Genomic DNA, 17,911 nt, shown 5'->3' with positions numbered 1-17,911 from the left:
GACACCGTTCACCGAGTAAAAGATACTAGAACCCTGGCCACACCCGTCACTGGCACGAAAAGCGATTCGTGCACTAGTGCAATATTTGAAGTGCACCGGTTTAAGAGAGCGTTTATGGCGTCCCTGTGTATAGTGTCCCTCCCACACGCACTCAGTGCTTACTCTCTCTCTCTCTCTTTGCCTCTTTCTATTCCCATTTCCCCCACCCGCCGTGTAGGGTGGCTAACCGGGTGCTCTTCTGGTTTACCTCCCTGCCTTTCCTGTCATTGCTCTCTCTCTCTCTCTCTCTCTCTCTCTCTCGATACGAGTTATATTTACCTTGCGGGTAGTGCTGAAAAGGCGGCCCCACTGTCACATCAGAGAGAAACGCCCCTTCACGAAAAGCACGGTGAAGTTTCAAACTCAACGTAGAGGGTAGACGCTGCAGTTATTGATACGGCACGCTTTGTCTAGGAGGTATGTGCAGCTAGGTGTCGTGTAAGGATCTGCCACAAAATACAATTCTTTATCCTTCGTCACAAACTTACCTGCGGGGCGTTTCTGTCTGACGTAGCAGTGGGACGAGCTCAGTTTCGATAGTAGCTCGTTTGAGCTTTAATATAAGATTATGAATATCTCGACTGTGAAGACCAATTTTCATTACTTTCAGAAAGTTGGGCATATTAAAATGTGACTGCGCGGAAATTTTTCATTTCAAGAATGGCGAGGTAGTACGAACAAAGTGAATTATTGAATTCCTTGCAATTATTTTTCTGAAGACCACTTTATTAGTGGCAAAGTAAATCGGCGTCGTCAAAGAGCTCGTGTGCTAAAACGTCGTATTCGCTGCGCTTATTGTATTTTTATAAACAATCTGTATGGTCTGAAAAAAGACGCCGTATACGACAAACAAATTATGCAAGTGGCACTTTTCCGCTAAATATTATTATGCATGAAAAACATCAGTTTGTTTAGGCAAAATGGACGTGGGCCGACACAAACCTTGAACTGCGTCGACCTATAAGATACTTACTTCAGCTAGAGCCAATTCAACTTCGATGATATCACCAACTGCTTTACGGATGTTATCATTTGGGTCGTTGTCAGTGCTTTGATTTGAGTCTTTATCGCACTTTTCTTCATCTGTTGGGTCCAGACCAGAACTTTCTCCGCGGGAAATCATAAGTCTTAACACGGACCTCATAAAACTTCTGTACAGTGTCAGCTTTGCTGGATCTGTTTCGCGGTTGACAAACATCTGTGGGTATGGCGCGAATCGGGCCCAAGGTATGGTCACCTAATGACAAAATGTGAGTGGTGTAAGTAAATCAGTACAATAGATACAGCAACGAAGCAAGTGAAAGTCATGGCATTTGAAAATACAAATACAGCGACTGAAAGCGATATTGAGTATCTTTATGCGCCCAGGTGTTAGGCTGTACAAAATTTAAAAAATTGTTGTGGCAAATAGCATATTTATTGTCTGTGAACTGAAAACTCGGAGAGGCGGGCATTACATGCAGGCTAAATCAAGATGCATAAACGCATACTTAACAGAAAATGACCAATCAAGATTTAATACGTTCAGGAACATATTGGAACCTACGCACTGTAGCTGATGAATGCATAAAGCATGTCCACGTGTGACATGTTCTAACTAAAAATGGCACCGGTTTTAAGATATGCGTCATGAAAGTTGGGGAGAAAAATCACTCTTCTTCTAACCGTTCTTTAAAAAACGCCGTTTTATACATTCAACAATAATAACGGTTAGGCCCATATATTTCGCTGCACATTTGGAATCGATATATTAAAGCTGGTGTAATCCTGAAATTTTTTTCCTAGTGGATACATCTTTCGTATTCACTAACTTCAGTTCGTAAAGCGCAGTAAGTGCCATCAAATAAATAAAAAAGCTTTTTGTAACCCATTGCAATTTAGTCGAATATGTATTTTGAACTCTCGAGGAATTCTTGTTCGCCTTTTGAGGAATGAAGCTCAAGAACTAGAATTTTCTATCTGGCACAGACGAGTTTTAAAAATTCTGTATACCTAAATAATGAATAACTTGTTTTTTTTCATCTAAGGGTCAATTATCGTTAAAGATAATCAGGTTCTCTATATATAGTCTAAAAATTAACTCTCAATATACTGTTTTAACTCATGCATCAACGCTTGGGAGCGTGAAATTATATATATTGTAAGGAAGATAACGAACGTGCGCACAGAGTCAGCAGCATCGGCAGCATCAAGCATGCAGCAGAGGCTCGAGCTCGAGAACTGCTTGGCGCATCCTAGAACCAGCGGTCGCTACGAACCCCAATAAATCTCCTTTATAAGTAGTGGAGGTGCGGGGTACCGTTCGATTCTACCATCCCGGAACTCCGTTCTCGGACGCTACCCTCCGTCATAATGGACACCGACCAGCAGACTCTTCCATCGCCACCCATCCCTTGCACAGGCACCGTTCACCAGCGGATGCCTCCTATCTTCAGCGGAATCGACCATAACGACGATGAAGAGTGGCTGTCGTCCTACGAACGGGTTAGCGTTGACAACAAATGGAATGACTGTGACAAACTGGCTTACGTATCATTCTACCTAGCGGGTGTGGCCAGGCTCTGGTTCAGAAATCATGAGAGGGATATCCGAACGTGGTCGGCTTTCAAGACGTCGATTACAGAGGTATTTGACCGACCCGCCGTCAGGAAACTCCTTGCCCAGCAGCGTTTGCGTACACGTGCACAGGACACGGGTGGGACATTCACCAGCTATATAGAAGACGTTCTAGATTTGTGCAGGCGAGTGAACACTGCCATGACGGAAGCGGAAAAGATCAAGCGCGTCGTGAAGGGAATCGATGATGACGCGTTGCAGATGCTTCTGGTCAAGCACCCGCACACTGTTGGCGACGCCATCAGCTTGTGTGTGTGTGTGAAAACATTTATTTTTAATGAGGTCCGGAGGCTGGACTTCTTAAGTCAAGGCGTGCCGCTCCCACGTTGGCACTGTCAGGCCAAGCCTTTCAGCGACATCATGGGCCCTCCAAACGGCCCTTAGTTGGTCCTGAAACAATGGGTAAGGTAAGGTAAGAAGAACTTTATTGGGTCCTCAAAGTCAACCCTAGGTAGACGCGGGCCGCTCCCACGTTGGGACTGTCAGGCCGAGCCCTTCAGCACATCGCGGGCCTTCTGGACTGCCCGTAATTGGTCAGAGAGTGATTCGCTGTGTAGCATTTGCCGCCCCCATTCGTCTTCCTTGTCACAGTCTGTGAAGGCCGCGGGGCACTGCCAAAGCATGCGGTGAAGAGTAATGATGCCATTGCACTTATTACAGTTGATTTGAGTTTCCCTCTCCGGTTAGATCCTGATAATAAAATCTGGACTTGGGGATGTTCTTGTCTGTAGCAAACGTAATGTGACCGCTTGGGCTCTGCAAAGCTTACCGTGTGGCAATGGGTATTCCCTTCTGCTTAAATAATAATGCTTCGTGATTTCATTATATGTTAATAATCGATCCCTGTGTTCTCCGGGTGAAATGTAAGTTGCTCGGCCTTGAAGAGCACGGCTAGAAAGTCGTCATGCTGCTTCATTTGCCACCTCATTGAGGTTTCTCCGAGCTCCGTCCAACACCCCCAGATGTGCAGGAAACCAGCGGATTTCAATCCTCTCACTGTTGACCTTCTCTAGTAATTTTGTTGCTATCCGTGTTACATATCTGTTGGTAAAGTTGCGTATGGCTGTTCTAGAGTTTCTGTAAATATGTGTCCACCGATTAGCCCAGATGGCTAAGGCGATTGCACTTGTTCTGCTACTGTTGGGTCCTTGGTATAGACACTGATGGCATCCTGTATGTTACCTTGAGTGTCTACAGCAACGGAGGTATACGCATCCTTATTTTTAACCCAGGCAGCGTCAACGAACACCGCCTGCTGCTTATGTTGATCTGTGTCTTGAAGGAGTGCCTTCGCCCTTGTCTTCCGTCTCTCGAGGTTATGTGTCGGGTGCATGTTCCTAGGGAACGGAGTCGTCTTTATTGTTTCTTGTAGTTTCTCTTGTAATTGTGTTAATAATCCTCGTTCGTTGGTGTGGTTGTTAATTTCTACGCCAATTTCTTCAAGTAGCGCCCTCCCAGGTCGTGTCCCCATTAGTCTCTCCTGGTGGGCCACCTGTTGAGCCTCAGCTATCTCCTCTAGTGTGTTATACAGCCCTAGGCGCAATAAGTTATCATTGGCCGTGCTGATGGGAAGTGCTAGTGCAGTCTTTATAAGTCGTCTGATTAAAGCGTTTAGCTTGTTCTTATCAGCCTGTGTCCATTGTAGCATGCCAGCCACGTACGGGAATGGGCTTTGAATCCTTTTCTCCCACTGTGTCCATTCTTCAACGAGGTTGGGGAGAATCGCGGGGCACCCCTCCAGCATGTGTCTGATTCCAATAATGCCATTAAATGATTGCAGTCCATCTTAATCTCCCTCTCTGGATATATTTTATTAATGGTGTACGGTGTGGGATATGTACCTGTTTGCAATAAGCGCAGTGAGACTGCCTGAGCCCTGTTCAGTTTTCAATGTGGCAATGGGAATTGCCTGCGTCCTAAATAGTAGTGTTTGGTAATGTCATGGTATGTTATTAAATGATCTCTAGATTCCCTGACTTGATGGTGAACGGCTTGGTTGTGACTGTCACGGTTAGCAAGTCCTCGTGCCAAGTCATGAGCAACCTCATTGAGGTTTATCCGAATTTCGTGCACTTTTCCCATATGCGCAGGAAACCACCGAATTTCAGTTCTCATAATCCCAATGTTTTCAAAAAGTTTAGCTGCAACACCAGCTACGTAGCCTTTATCAAAACACTTTATAGCGGATTTCGAATCACTGTAAATGCAGGCCCACTTATTACTCCTGATGGCTAGAGCAATTGCCACTTGTTCCGCCACCATGGGGTCCTTGGTAAAAATAGTGATAGCATCTTACACCTTCCCTTGATAATTTGAGACAATTGCCGTATATGCTTCTTTATCTTTCACCCAGGCTGCATCAACTATAGCTGCCAATTGGTTCTGCTGTTCTATTTCCTGCAAGAGTGCTTTAGCTCTTGCCTTTCTCCTTTCGACATTATATTCTGGATGCATGTTTCTGGGGAGAGGGTTGGTTCTGATCTTGTTCCTAACGTCAGTCCTTAATTCTACTTCAGCCTCTATTGGGGCTCCTTGATGTATTCAGTTCTGCACCTATTGCCTGTAATATGTTCCTGCTAGCTCGTGATTTTGTCAATCTTTCGCGTTGCGCTAGCTGTGGGGCCTCCGCGATTTCTTCCATTGTGTTGTGCACCTCTAGACTCATGAGTTTGTCAGTCGCAGCGTTACTGGGTATCCCTAGGGCTACATTAACGAGCGTCCTGAGCATCACATTAAGTTTGTTAAGTTCTGCCTGCTTCCATTTGAATAATCCAGCCACATAAGTGAAGTGACAGAGAGCAAAGGCGTGTATTAGCCTCAAAGCGCTGTCCTCTCCTAAGCCTCTGTGTCTATTGGTAATTCTCCTTAGTAACCTAATGACTTCATCTGTTTTATTCGATATATGTTGTATTGTTCTATAGTTAGCATTGTTTCCGTCTATGTGATACCCAAGAACCTTGATTGTTTCAACTAGCCTGACTGCGGATCCTTCATGAGTGTATAAGCACACTTTTGGCTCATCTTCCGGAATGTAACCTCTTGGTTTGCGACCTTTTCTGCGATGTTTAATGACCAAGAGTTCTGATTTGGCTGCCGAGCATTTCAACCCCATGACTTTCAGTGTGTTCTCTACAACATATAAACTTTCCTGTAATCTGGTCCCTGTCTTTCCTACATTACCCTTGGCACTCCATATGGTTATGTCGTCGGCATATACTACATAATGTATACCCTCAATTTTCTCCAGATTTCTTGCAACCTTGGACATTGCTAAATTAAATAGCATGGGTGAGAGCACAGCCCCTTGTGGAGTGCCCCTATTTCCCAAATTCTTAGCTTCTGATTTAAGCTCACCCAGCATGACTTGTGCAGTTCGATTGCTAAGAAAGTCCTTAATCATGTTAAAAAGTCTCTTACCTAGCCCCATCTCCGAGAGGACGCCAAGTATTGCCTTATGCTTTATACGATCAAAAGCTTTTTCCACATCCAATCCCAAAAGAGCTTTCGTATGCGCTGGGCTGGCCTGTATAAGTTGGTGTTTGATCAGCAGCATAGCATCCTGAGTTGACAGCCCGGGACGAAAGCCGATCAAGTTGTATGGGAGGATGTCGTTCTGCTCAACATATTTAGTGAGTCGATTTAGGATGACATGTTCCATAGCTTTGCCTAGACAGGACGTTAAGGAAATAGGACGGAGGTTGTCCAGAGTGAGTTGTTTTCCTGGCTTTGGTATAAGGATATTATTGGCCACCCTCCATTCCTCTGAGTATACCCCTTTTCTCCAACACTCATTGAAATGTTCAGTTAGATAAGAAATTGATTCATCATCCAGATTTCTTAATATCTTGTTAGTTATTCCGTCAGGTCCAGCCGCCGATCTACTATTAAGACTGTGAAGAGCCGCCCTCACTTCACTCTCAGTGAAGTCCCGGTCAAGTTCTTCACATATGCCTCCCGTATACTCGGGGCTCTCGTCTTCTTGGTTTGGTTGTTTAAGTGGGAGATATTTGGCTGCGAGACTATTCATGATATCCGTCTGTGTTTTATCTTAGCTTTCCTGATGAACCAACTTGGATATAGCAGTTCTCTTGCTTGTCCTTGTTTCATTCTCGTTGAGCAAGTGCTTGAGGAGGTTCCAGCTACCTCCATGCTTGAGTCTACCATCAGCCGAATTACAGATCTCATCCCACTGTTGCTTCACGAGAGTCATCGAGTGATCATCAATTTCTCTGTTTAATTGCGCAATTTTTTTTCTTAGCCTTCTGTTAAGTCTCTGCGTTTTCCATCTATGTAATATAGACTGTTTGGCCTCAATCAGATGCGCCAGCTTGCTGTGCATAGCCTCAATATTTTCCTCTGTCCTGATTTCTTTAGTGGCCTCTTTGACGTCCTCTCTGAGCTGGGTGACCCACGTCTGAAGAGGATCCTGCTCGGCATCTAGAGGCCCCACTTTCCTTCTGTTGGTCCTGATTTTTCTGAACTGATCCCAATCAGCGAATTTGAAGATTCTAGTTTCCTGTCTCGGTATGCGTATGGTTATGTGTATGATATAATGATCGCTCCCGAGATCCATGTTTGAATGTTCCGAATTGGCTCCTCTTGAGTTGTTTACGAAAGTAAGATCTGGGGTAGAGTCCCTGCTTGTGGACGTGCCACAACGGGTGGGATACGCCGGATCAGTAATCAAGCATAACCCCAAATCCATGGCAAGACTCCATAGCTCCTCTCCCTTCTTTGTGTTCCAAGTGTATCCCCATGTGTGATAGGGAGCATTAAAGTCCCCTCAAATAATGAGCGGGGAGTTTTTGGCAACCGAAAGCACCTTGTTGAAGAGTGCTCTAAACCTCTGTCTCATGCCGTTAGGACTGCTGTAAATATTCAAACAGAAGGTGCTTTGCGTCTTACATCTGTTCCTTTTAAGTATTATCTCAACTAGAATAAATTCAAACCTGGAATGTCTAAGATGAATATCATGCTCAATGTATGGCGACTGTTTGTCAATGAGGGTCGCCAACCCCCTCCCCGTTTTTTTGTCTCTACATATAACTTTGTACCCAGTAAGCATAATTTCGTCCGCTAAGGTTTCCTGCAGCATAATTGCTTTTGGCCTGGCCTCAGATGACCTGATCACCTGTCGCAGTGCTGCTTTTTTTGTTAGAACCCGCGACAATTCCACTGCCACACGTTGAATCCATGATTACTGTCCATTGTTATTAGGTGAGGCTGCCTTTCTATTACCCACTACTTCCCTCTTTGTGATGGACCCCGACAATCGAGGAATGGACTTTATACTATCCGCCTCCGATGGCAGATACTCATCGTCGTCATCCCCTCGCGTCTCAATTTTCCTAAGTCTTTTCTCCGCCGTTAGTCTCCATTTCCACAATTTATCCACTTTAAAGTTGGTCGTTTCCACTGTCTCTCTTATCGCTTTAATTGCATCTTTTATTTCACTGAGGGTTGAGAAGACTGACTCATCCTCGGAACTCACCGCCCTCTTTTTAGAGGCAGGAGAGTTGGATTCTTCTGGATCGCTGCTGTTGCTTACAGGTTTATCTATCTCTATTCTAGCAGGGCTCGACTGGTCTTCTTTACGAAGCTCTACTACCTGCCTGGTAAATTCTTCATTAGCTTTTCTTAAAGAAGCTACTTCTTTAATTAACTGCTCTATTCTGGCATCATTGTCATCACCCACAGCCGCCGAGGCACCCCCAACAACCCTCGCCATACCTTTCACTTTGTCAGCCCAGGTGGTTCCTGGCGTCGTCTTCTCGCCAGGTATTGAGTCTCTTTGCATGAAGCGCACCTGCGCTTCCTTCGACTTGGAGCGCCTTCTCTCCCTGGATAGTGAGCGATGCCTTGATCTGGTGCGACTCCTGGAGCCTGAGTGCTCCCTGTCCTCGGGGCGATGGTTGGGCGCCAGCTGTTGCGCTTCTGACTGCACTCTTGTTGATGACCGAGTCCTGTTGCGCACTCTTCGACGAAGTCGTACGACGTAAGGGATTTGAAATCTTTGCTTGCAAAACTTGTCGCCGGTAGGGTGATCGCCTTCACAAAACTTACACTTCGGTACACACACATGTTCATCTCCTGGGTTGCGAGTTCCACATCCCCTGCACTGAACAAAGTCTGGTGTTGGACACACATCAGAGCGGTGCCAGACCCTTCCGCAGGTGAAGCAGACATTGAATTGCTTCCTGTAGAGGTAGCATCTCACTAGTGTGGATCCGTACCTGACAAAATTGGGCACTTTGAGTCCATCAAAAAGTACGATGACCGATCCCGACGTCTTGATACGCTTGGCAGCCATCGCAAGCGGGTTCAAGTCATGCACAATGTTTCTTGTTATTATAGCTTGCGAGTCTCTGAGGTCCACTCTTCGGATGACGCCTTTGCATGTGGCATGTGGTGCCGCTTCGTATGCATTTGCCTCGTATTCCGCTTCCATAATGTTGAAAGACTTGATTCTAACGTACTTCGCAGCATGTTCGGGCTTAGGTGTGCTGACTACGATGATATTTTGATTGAAGTTCAGGCAGACAACATCTACATGGGCCTCCTCTTCCGTTAGGCCGGACGCCTCGATGACTGCGCAACCAATCGTGGTGGTGCTCACCTTGTTCAAATTGAGCCCTCCTCGAGGTCGTATAATGATGTTTCTGTGCTCCTCGGGCAGTTGAGGCATCCTCAAAGCTTTGAGAATCCGATTCTTGACCATTCCACCGGCGTTGGTTCCCTTGACTGCATGCTCTCGCTGATTACGTGGCAATGTGCTGTCCTGATCCACAGCCTTTGAGCTAGCTTGTGATCTTCGGCCAGCCACTACTTGCCAGCCGTAGTCGTTCTGACCATTGTTTCCTTCATGTCCAGTAAAACTTCATCTTCCATGTTTGTATCCGCCATGGCTGCGGTCAGGTGGGCTTACTAGGCCCAACGATGGCCCTACTCCTCACTAAGGAACAGAAACCGTTCCGTAAGATTGTGAAAAAGAAGCCCCACCTCGAATCTTGGTGTCAGTAGATTCGCCGTCGCTTCGCGGATCCAGTGGTATGCTTCTTTTTGTTGCACTCTCAAAACTGACGAGCGGAGCATGGAAAAAGAAACGGAGCCGATGCTTCCACGCCTGCTCCGCCCGGCGCTTCTTCTTCCCAGCTTGTGCCAGAGCTATGATGAATTACGCAAGCAGCGAGCTCTGATAAGGCCACATCCCACACTAAATGCGGCGTCACTCTGCAGCCTGACCACCGGCCCAGAACAAGCCTCCCTGATAACCCAAAGATTTCGTGTGCGAAGAAGTCGCACGACAGCTATCTATGGCGTCCGTCACTCAGGAGTCTGCCAGCACTTTGCCGTCTCATCTCCGTAACGTGATCCATAAAGAGTTCACGGAAGCGCTGTCGGCTGTTCACCGGCAGGATGTCGTGACTACGCCAGTCACGTATGCTACGGTTGCTGCGAGGGCCCCTCGCATTGTGCCCGTACGTGGCTTCCAGCAGCCTGTGCACCGCCCTCCCCCTTCTGTCCCATCGACCACCTCTGCCTTCGCTAACCCGTGGGGTACGCCGGAGAATCGCTCCATATGCTTCGCATGTAGGTATCCCGGTCATGTGGCAAGGTTCTGCCGCCGCCGATTGCAGGCGTTCGATGACAATCGCCGAGCGCTCTGTGTGCCACCTGATTCAAATGTGCCTTACGGACCCTTCGACCCATCACCTGCTCGCTCCCAGGCTGATCGCCGTCCTCGGTTCGAACGCCTCCGATCACCGTTCCCACTTCGCCGACCGCTTTCCCTTATGCTTCGACGACCCGTCTCTAACAAAGAGGGAAACTAGACGACGGAGTTCCTGAGTCAAAAACTGCGCAAGTGTCGACATGCCGAAGTCCTCCTCCTTTACCTGCCAATGTCATTGATGTGTTTATCGAAGATGTCGCTACAGTTGCCCTCGTCGATACCGGCGCCGCTATTTCAGTTATGGATGCCAGGTTTTTTCCTTCGCGTCGTAAAGAGACGACGTCTCTGTCTGGATTGTCCCTTCAAACGACGAGTGCTCAACCTATTCGCCCTACCGCTGCTTGTACTTGTACTGCCCGTGTGACCATACAGGACGTTTTGTACACGATTGAATTCATAGTTCTTTCATTGTGCTCTCTCGCCGCTATTCTAGGATGGGATTTTCTCTCACGCCACAATGCCATCATCAATTGCGCTCGGGCTGAGATTGAACTTTTCCACCTTGGTGACCTGGCCTCCGTCGATGCTCATCCTGCCGCTAAAATTGTCGTGAAAGAAGACACTTGTATTCCCCCGTGCTCTTCAGCATTCGTGCCAGTCTTCTGTAGTATCATACCCAACGGGACAGTCTTCTTCATGCCCTCTCATCACTTTATTACCCGAAAAGCGCTTCCTTTGCCTTTTGCAGCTCTTGACCTTGCCGCCGGTGTCAGCACAATGCCCATTTACAATCATCTTTCACCGCCGCTTTCACTGCTCCGCCGCGAATGCCTTGGTTACATCGAGTCGGTCGATTCAACGCGAATTGTCTCCGTCCTCGACGAAGTGCCTTCTACTGCCGTCCACGAACTGAGTGCCCTCTCCGTACCCGACTCAACTTGGACTGGTGTGTTCAGCCCATTCATTGCCGAAGATCTGACGCATTTGCGCGGATCTGAGCTTCTTGCAATTCTTCAGCACTTCCGCCGTTCTTTCGACGTCGCGCAAACATTTCTTGGCCGTGCATCAACGGTCGAGCATTACATCGACACTGGCTCTCGCTCACCGCTGCGACAAAGACCATACCGCGTGTCCGCTACGGAACGTCGTGTCATTGCAGACCAGGTCGATGACATGCTCTGTCGAGGCGTCATTCAACCTTCCCAAAGCCCATGGGACTCTCCCGTGGTCCTCGTCACAAAAAAGACGGTTCCATCCACTTCTGTGCTGATTTTCGACGGATGAGCAAGATCACGCTGAAGGACGTCTACCCATTACCACGAATCGATGATGCTGTGGACTGTTTGCAGGGAGCTGAGTTCTTTTCTGCGCTGGATTTGCGGTCATGCTACTGGCAGGTTCCGATGGCAGAGGCCGATCACCCGAAAACTGCCTTTGTTACACCATAAGGCTTGTATGAATTCACCGTCATGCCTTAAGGACTTTGCAACGCTCCTGCTACGTTCGGAAGAATAATGCATAATGTTCTGCGTGGCCTCAAATGGAAAATCTGTCTTTGCTATCTTGACGACACTGTGGTGTTCGCCCCTGATTTCCCAACGCACCTGCTCCGCCTCCAGCACGTATTCACTTGCTTGACCAACGCCGGGTTGCTACTTAACCTGAAGAAGTGTCGATTTGCTCTTCGTCAGCTAACAATTATAGGCCATGTCGTGTCAAAATAGGGGATTCGCCCGGATCTCGAGAAGCTAAGTGCGGTGACTGCGTTCCCAAAACCTACCACTATGAAAGAGCTATGCAGTTTTATCGGCCTCTGCTCTTACTTCCGGCGATTCGTTAGCAACTTTGCGTCAATTATATCGCCTCTCACGCAACTCCTTGGTGGCACTAGAGATCTCTCATAATGGTCTCCAGCGTGTGACGACGCCTTCGCAACCTTGCGCCGTCTTCTCATGATGCCACCAATTCTTCGCCATTTTTACCTTCAAGCGCCAACCGAAATCTATACCGATGCAAGCGGTGTAGGCCTTGGCACTGTGTTGGCACAGCGTCAACCTGGCCACACAGAATACATCGTCACGTACGCGAGTCGCACGTTAACCAAGCCGGAGACCAATTACAGCGTTACAGAAAAGGAGTGTTTGGCCATTGTGTGGGCGCTTGGCAAGTTTCGCCCATATTTATACGGCCGATCGTTTGACGTAGTGACCGACCACCACGCACTATGTTGGCTGTCGACGCTCAAAGATCCATCGGGCCACCTTGCCCGCTGGGCATTGCGATTCCAAGAATATGACATCCGTGTGGTTTACCGTTCCGGGCGAAAGCACTCCGACGCTGATGCGCTATCCGATCGCCGCTTCCACCGAAGGCCAGTCACGACTCCTCCTGCGAGTGCACATTATCCTCTCTGGACGTTGACACTATCGCGGCTGCACGGCGTAATGGTCCCTGGACTGCGCCTCTGCTCGAACTTCTATCTGATACTTCGAAAGTTCCGGCGTCACGTACGCTTCGGCGCCAAGTGCCTCATTTTGTGATTCGAGACCAGCTACTATATCGACGCAACTATGCCCCAGAGGGACGAACCTGGTTACTCGTCATTTCGAGAATCTTGCGATCAGAGCTGCTGCTCGTTCTATGTCAACCCTCAGTGCGGCGACGCGGGAGTCTTCAAGACCTACGAAAGACTGCGACACCACTATTACTGGCGGGGAATGTACAATTTCGTTCGAAAGTTCGCCGGCTCTTGTCATGAGTGCCAACACCGCAAAGCGCCACCGCACAACTCCGCGGGTGAACTCCAGCCTTCACAATGCTCATCCCGACCCTTTGATCGCGTGGGCATAGATCTCTACGGGCCACTTCCGTTGACTCCTACCGGCAACAGGGGGATAATCGTTGCGGTAGGCCGCTTAACCCGTTATGCGGAGACTGCTGCTCTACCAAATGCTACAGCGCAGGAGGTCACCAATTTCATACTTCGCCGTTTTCTTCTTCGTCATGGAGGTCCACGTGAACTTTTAAGCGACAGAGGCCGCGCCTTCTTATCTGAAGTCCTCGAACAACTGCTTGCGGAATGCGCTATTCATCGTAAATGCACTGCTTATCACCAACAGACTAACGGTACCACGGAACGCTTTAATCGAACTCTTGGTGACATGCTCGTCATGTATGTCTCACCTGATCTCTCTAAATGGGACCTCGTTCTTCCGTTTGTCACCTACGTCTACAACACCGCGACTCAGACCACTACCGGAGTCTCACCCTTTCACCTTCTTTACGGCTGCCATCTTTCGCACAGAATCGACACCATTCTGCCCTACCGGCCGGACCCATCCAAATGCCTGCCGATCTCTGAAACCGCCAGACACGCCGAGGAATGTCGCCAGCTGGCCCGCCGATTCCCCTCGGATGACCAGAACCGTCAAAAAGCCATTCACGATGCCGAGAACTCGACGCCCACTTTTCTCCTGGGCGCTCTCCTCTGGTTGTTTCGCAACACCGCACGCCTGGGCTCGCTTCGAAACTCCTTCCGAAGTACGACGGGCCATACCTCGCTCTCGAGAGAATATACGTTCCAAGGTCCACCACGACTCGGACATTGCCCTTCCTTACGTCACATTTGCGTATAATTCTTCCCTGGAGGGCACCGCAGGATTTTCTTCATTTAATCTGCTGTACGGTTTGCGAACCGACCTTGCCCCTAGACACGGCACTTCCTCCTGCTGCGATCTCAAGAAACGAGTATGCGCGTCACGCCATCGCCCTCGCTGACCATGCACGCCAGCTTGCCCGTACTCGACTAACAGCGTCGCAAACCATTCAGCAGCATCAGTATAAGGCCCGCCACCGTGACGTACAGTTTTCGCCTGGTGCGCTCGTGCTCCTGTGGTCGCCCTCTCGTCCCGTCGGACTTTCAGAGAAGCTCCTTTCGTGATACACAGGGCCCTACCTCGTGCTGCGCCAGCTGACGCCTTTGACGTACGAAATTGCTCCTGTGAGTTCAACCTCGTCCTCTACTTTGGCATCTAGGGATGTCGTGCACGTCAGTAGGCGTAAGACCTACTACACTGCTTCCGAGTCCGGCCTTTAGTCGCTCCGGGAATGCGCTTTTGCCGCCGGGGGTAGTGCTACGGAACAGTATTTGCGAAGACGAAGAGGCGAGCAGTGTGGAGACGACGACGACGATTAGAGGCTCGCGCGGACTGTTGCCTCTTGGCCAAGTGCGGCGTATTTCCTTGTAACTATACTTGCATATAGCTTTTTGTCTGCATCTTCTTACGTAAAAATATCAATCAGTTAACTAATTCCTGCAACCGATTATTAGGTTATCTACGCCGTAACTCGTCCTCACCGTCTCCCTCAATCAAACTACTTGCATATGAAACCTTAATACGAACTAAACTAGAATATGCTTATGCTATTTATGACAACCATCAGGGTAGTATGATCAACACAATTGAATCGGTCCAGAACCGAGCGGCCTGATTCATTCTTTCTTACTACTCCTATAATACAAGTGTTTCAGCCTTAAAATCGTGGTTGTGTCTTCCCTCACTTACCTTCCGCAGCAGAAGTGGTGGTCTTCTTTTATTTTACGTTCTTTCATTCATAGCCCACAAGTAACCAAATCATCAATCCAGCCCATCGTTTTCCCCGCCACACGTATTCTAATGCTTTGTATCTACCACGCGCCCATTCCACAACATATCAACGTTCTTTTGTTCTATACACAACCCGTCAATGGAATACCCTTCCTTCTGAGATCGCTCTCGTCACTGACATATCTCGTTTCATAGTTGCCATCGAAGACCATATTGAAGTCACGTTACCTAACCTGGCACGCCGTTTTTTCAATATCTGCGCGCTCTTCATGTAACGTCCTTTTGAGGGACCTTGGAGATATAATAAATAAATAAATAAATAAATAAATAAATAAATAAATAAATAAAAGTGAATGACCAGCGTAGGGCACGCAGTTTGTCGTTCCCAGAAGAATTAGTAAGTTGTTTGATGGCACACCCATGTACGCTTCAGTTTGATGCTGTAGCAGACTTCCTAGCCCCCTCCACTGATGGTGTCCCTTGTTTCCATATTTCAGGCAACGAAGGAAAAATCGGACGACATCTAAGCGCTTCTTATCAGTTGTGAACGTGAAATGACTAATGTCGAACTGAACGCCTCTGAGCGGTCCTTCGAGTTTTGCGCTGCGAGTAATGTTTTCGTGTTTTGTGGCGGAGTAGGTTATTGGGTTTTGCGATTAAATTGTTGCAGGCAATATTTTTTGACAGTTTCTACGGTAACATGGAGGAAGTAGACCGGCATAATTCGGACGATATTGCTGAGTAATCAAGTGCATTTATTTTCACGCAATGCTTTTGTTATTGTTTGTGGGGTCCTGTTACGACTGTAGTGCATTGGAAGAGTTGAAGACGATGGCGGGTGTCGCTGCGTGTTTGTCTGCTAGTTTTGATGCATTCTGATCGCTATCAAAACAGAAGAAAATCTAAATACCCCATACGGCAACGTGAAGTTAACTCGTTGGGAGTACATTGTCTTTAAATTGGCATCTCTAAGAATAAACGCAAAACTTTTGAACTTGTAATTTCTTGTATAGAGATGTAGTAGCGGCAATTTCTTCAATCTTATTGAATTAATAAAGGCGTAAACACTACAAAGGAACTGTACAGACATCTGAAAGAGCTCGCATCTACAATACCAACTCAATAGATAAGCGATGGCCTGGTGAACCTTTTCGTTATTCGAACTGTGACTTGCCACTCATAAAGCATCGTACTGCAACAAATTGGACACTTAGCCTGGAACCGCCTGAGCCGTTTAATAAGCAGATTTTTCAGTAGAGGTTTGGTTCCTTGTATAATAATTGAGAGGTAAATTTCCGTGTTTGCTAGAACTAGAAGCTACTTTAGGATAAGGTGCAGTGCATAGACGCAATGCACGAGCGTTTTAAACATTTAAAAGACGGAAGCAGAATCTAAGCGCTCGAGAGGAAATTATTTCGTGTTATTCATCATCACTTAAAAAAAAGGACTTACCGACAACGTATACTGTTGTTGTGCTTCGTTACCAACAACAGCTACCGTTGCCACAGGCCGAAGACCCGTGCGTTTCAGGGTTTCTTTCTTCGTTATGCCATGTTCCCCAGTACATACTGGCCAGTTATTTAATTGAAAGCTACTCAGTATTTTCAGAACACCATCCCTGAGAGACCTTGGTGTCCTTGATTTTTCATCTGGAAAAGAATACATTAAAGAAATGTTTATTTGGTGGTCGGTGCATAGTCTAAGGAAGAACTTCAGCTTAAGGAATCATTAACGATCAGAAAATGACTTGATCAAACAGGCTGATCTAAGAGTTTTCCACCAGTTACAAGTTCTATGAATTTAATAAATACTTCAGCCACAGATATCCTGTTCTGCTTGTCCTTTGTGCTTTGCTTTGTCTGAAAAGAATGCGGCAGTTCAGATAAATTATTTTAAAGCATAAGATCCTACTGCGAAAGACGGGATTGTATTTGAATATTTAGTGGCCGATGAAGAACGGAGCTGTAAAAACGTCAATATGTATAACATATATAGACTTACGTAAGAACACAATAAATCTTACCCCCAGCAAGATGCACCCAACTTATAAGGTAGCCGAAGGGCCTACTCGGCCACGGGAACACTACGAAGACAGTCCTGCTGTCTACGTCTGTAGCAGCAGCGCTTGGTGGCCTACAACACTGAATATTTATGACGATTGAGTGAACTATCGCATGCAGATATGCCACGCCGTTTCATTTTACACCTGGATTACCTATTCCGGACAACAGCTTCTCCTGCAACAAACAATATTGTGTCAATATTTGGCGGGCTCATAACGCTGCTTTACAGCTGCTTATTCGCTTACAAGTTCACATTAATAACCATACCTATACATACCTAATCCTAGCACAATCTGAGACTGAGTTGCAGGAGATTTCGAAAATTTCAGAGCAAGTTGACTTGGGAAAGACGGCACGGTGTAAAGCAAGAACTTTTTTATTATGCAGTATTTAGTAGATGTTGCACAAATTGTCACAGTTTCTTATAGGTGTGGGTATGAACCATTTTTCTTTCTATCTCGTTTCTCGGTTGTGGCTATCTTCAGTAGGTTTATATAGTGAGAATATTATCACTATTGTTTTGCTTTAAATAAGTAAGAGATAATTAAACAACGCGAGCACAGGCAGGATATTATATTTCCGGAAAAATTCCTCAGTGCAGCAACGTAACAGGGCATTCATATTGCAACGAACGACTGTTTTCTGGAGCAAGTGCAGTTTCTTTACGTTAGAAATCCATGTTTTGCATCGTATAATGCGACAATACTGCATTTTTGAAAAAGCTAATGAGATATAAGAGAGAAGCTCACCTTCAAAAGGAAGCTGCACTTCATACGCGTGGGGACGAATATTGAGGAGGAGGAGGAAAGAACTTTATGGTGTGCCCTGCGAGTTGGTGGGGAGGGCCAAAGGCCCCGCCTAGGGGACGGCCAGGAGTTCTTGGGTCCTGGCGGCATTCTCGGCCCGCTGGACGG

The 17,911-nt window shown here is 47.2% G+C and overlaps 1 protein-coding gene across 1 annotated transcript in view; it reads right to left on the bottom strand.

Annotated features, from left to right (window-relative positions):
- LOC142564330 (phosphate-regulating neutral endopeptidase PHEX-like) overlaps nt 1–17,911 on the bottom strand; it is a 136,687-nt gene that overhangs the window by 76,436 nt on the left and 42,340 nt on the right. The window contains exons 6-7 of the mRNA XM_075675299.1: nt 16,387–16,583; nt 1,013–1,276 (exon numbers count right to left, since the gene is read on the bottom strand). Of these exons, the coding sequence (XP_075531414.1) occupies nt 1,013–1,276; nt 16,387–16,583 (461 nt within the window). The remainder of the gene's footprint in view (nt 1–1,012; nt 1,277–16,386; nt 16,584–17,911) is intronic.

This window comes from Dermacentor variabilis, chromosome 11 (genome assembly GCF_050947875.1).
Source record: "Dermacentor variabilis isolate Ectoservices chromosome 11, ASM5094787v1, whole genome shotgun sequence".
Lineage (NCBI taxonomy): Eukaryota > Metazoa > Arthropoda > Arachnida > Ixodida > Ixodidae > Dermacentor > Dermacentor variabilis.
Note: the sequence above shows the minus strand (reverse complement) of the source record. Positions and strands in the feature narration are given on the sequence as shown.